Source organism: Plecotus auritus (genome assembly GCF_963455305.1).
Source record: "Plecotus auritus genome assembly, chromosome: 9".
In the NCBI taxonomy this organism is placed as follows: domain Eukaryota; kingdom Metazoa; phylum Chordata; class Mammalia; order Chiroptera; family Vespertilionidae; genus Plecotus; species Plecotus auritus.
This window is the reverse complement of record NC_137783.1, coordinates 114,124,035-114,126,999: the sequence shown is the minus strand read 5'-3', so window position 1 is coordinate 114,126,999 and position 2,965 is coordinate 114,124,035. Positions and strand designations below refer to the sequence as shown.

The following is a 2,965-nucleotide window of genomic DNA, read 5'->3' as shown; positions in this document are numbered from 1 at the left end:
ATTGGAGGTGTAAATGAGAAGTGTGGAAAGTACCACAAGAAAAGGAAAAGGCAATTAGGCAAGGGACAGTAGTATAATTGCTGAAAAAAGTTTTGTGTAGGGAAAGGAAATATGATTCAGTTCAGAAGCAGATCAGTAAACTTTAAATAAAAATGAGGCAGGATATTCTTTTTAATAGGAAGGTACAGTTTATGGGTACTAATGCAATCAGTGCTATTTTGATGATGGAGAAGTAAGAAACGTATCTTTTAGTTTCTTCTCTCTGTGTGTGTGTGTGTGTGTGTGTGTGTGTGTGTTTAAAATGAAAAAGAAAGGAAGATCACCTGATTTTGAGGAGAGAGATGGGCATGGTTAGGAGATGAAGAAGAAAGATAGTAGCATGTCTACTAGTGTGTGAATAAAAATGTTATGTTATGTTTGCCTGGCTATGATGAGAACTCACTTAGGGACTGTGGTAAAACTAGAATCAATGATTACGTTGCATGTTTCTTGGAAGTCATGTTCAGCTGCTCCTGTCTAGATGTAAAGTAGACAGATTTGGGTTAAACAGGATTTGTTCCTTTACTATAGTAGTACAATTAAGAGAAAGAGGAACAAAGAAGTGGAGAAAAAAAAAAACACAAGAAAGTGATTTTAATGATAAAACACTAGAGGCCTGATGCACGAAATTCATGCAAGAGTAGGCCTTCACAGCCACAGCGGCTTCCTTGATCCCAGGGTTGCAGCCCCAGCTTCGTTGGGAAGGTCTTCCGATCTAATTAACATATTACCCTTTTATTATTATAGATGCTTTCTGTCCTGGTGAGGAGATAAGATGGTAACAGACAGGAAAGGTGGTATATATATGTATATGTATATGTGTGTGTGTGTGTGTGTGTGTGTGTGTGTGTGTGTGTGTGTGTGTGTGTGTGTATATGGGAAAGAGAAAAACAATCTGCTTAATTCATGATGAGTACTCTTAGGTAGCCCAGCGGACTGATTTGAGGTAAACCCTTCATGACTAAGGGAATTAATTTACATGTTAGGGCCAGTTGTAGTAGAGAAAGGTGCACGTGTCATGTGAAAAGCTTCAGAGAACTGGCCAAGTGCATAGATGCTTAGCTTGATAGGTAGTGGGTTTTTTTTATTTGGACAATACATCTTTTATACTTTGTCCAAAAAGAGAGAACCTCAGGGAGAAATAGAATTACGACCAGAGAGTGGATTCATGAAATAGGAACAATCCATAAAAAGGAAGAAACTCAAAGAAGATTTTCCCCAATAGCTCAGCACAAATGCAACAGGGATGAGGAATCATATTTCCTCTTTATCTAGGAAGTTTCCCAGTGAGAAAATAGTGGTTTTTCTATGGGGTTCTTCTATTATTTAACCAATAATAAAAAATATTTTGTCCTATTCTTACTCAGAACTCTAGAAAAAAATTTTAAGTATAGAATTGCTGAACTGGGAGAGGAAAGAGTAAACGTCCCACATACAGGGGGAAAAGCCTGAACATCATACAAAAGTGACGGTGAAAATAATATAGTGTTTTGATATAGACCTAAAGCTCAAGTGCACACTCTAGTACATCAGAGAGGTATTCTTCCATCTTTCTCTGAGCCCCATCTTAGCAACTCATTAAATGCCAAACTGATAAAAACAACCCACTACCTATGTCTCATTGACAGGTGTCTAAATTTAACAACTCCCAACAGTTTCCAGTATGCTATTCTTCAACCATTCCAGCTACCTGACCTTTACTTTGATGGGCATCCCTGGCTTAGAGTCACAGCACTTGTGGCTAGCTCTTCCATTCTCCTCCATGTTTTTGGTTATCCTCATTGGCAACGGTGCAATCCTCTTCCTGGTGGCCACAGAACCCACACTTCATACACCAATGTACCTGCTCCTGGCCCTGCTGATGGTAGCTGACCTCATATCTACTCTAGCTCTGATGCCCAAGCTCCTCTGCCTCTTCTGGTTCAATGATCATGACATAACTTCCAATGCCTGTTTCACCCAGATGTTTTTCATCCATGGAGCATCCGTGGTACGATCAGCCCTACTTGTTGCAATGGCCTTTGACCGCTTCGTGGCTGTGTGTGAGCCATTACACTACAACACAATTCTTAGTCATACCTTAGTTGGACGCCTGGGACTCATAGCTCTAGCAAAGGGTGTGATTATTGTCTTTCCCATGCCTCTTCTACTTCAAAGGTTGACCTTCTGCCACGTCATCATTCCTCACACCTACTGTGACCACATGGCTGTGGTAAAAATGGCCTGTGACCACACCAGACCTAATCGTATCTACGGGCTTTTTGTGATACTGCTTGTGGTGGGACTTGATTTGCTGCTTATTGGCTTCTCTTATGGTCTCATCTTGCAGGCTGTGGTACGCCTCAAGTCTCGAGGTGCTACCTTCAAAGCTCTCAACACCTGCTCGGCCCACTTCTTTGTCATCATTGTCACTTATGTGCCTGCACTCTTTTCCTCCCTTATTCATCGCATTGGTCTCAATATCCCACCTCAAGCCCACATTCTCCTTGCAAATCTTTACCTTCTTCTACCCTCAATGCTCAATCCCATCATCTATGGTATAAATATGAAGGAAATACGAGACAAGATGGTCAAATGCCTGTGCAGAGAACTTGCATAGTCTGTGGGTCCACACAACAAACTGAGGGCAGCTAACGATGCCTTTGCCATATTTCGCATTGAAGGTGAGAACATGCAGAGAGACTTTATGCCTAACATTCATGATCAGCAGGTCAGAGTTTAGAGAAAAACTAATTTAAAAAATACTGACTATCCTATTGTCATCAAACTATAATCTCAATTACAGAGAAGACATAACATTCAAACCTTGGATAAGCAGATGATGACACTGGATAATAAAAACCATAGAAAAGTTCAGGGGAATAACTAAGGTTGGGGTAGCTCTGTCTTGGGGGAGGAGGGAATGTAAGACTCCTATCTTATATTC

General features: G+C 40.7%; 1 protein-coding gene across 1 annotated transcript; it reads left to right on the top strand.

The window, feature by feature from the left end:
* Window positions 1–1,702: 1,702 nt before the first annotated feature.
* LOC308233676 (olfactory receptor 52P1-like) lies at window positions 1,703–2,638 on the top strand (the record flags this gene model as incomplete). Its single annotated transcript, XM_080640649.1, has 1 exon — window positions 1,703–2,638. The coding sequence occupies one exon, from the start codon at window positions 1,703–1,705 to the stop codon at window positions 2,636–2,638; it is 936 nt and encodes a 311-aa protein (XP_080496775.1).
* Window positions 2,639–2,965: the final 327 nt, after the last annotated feature.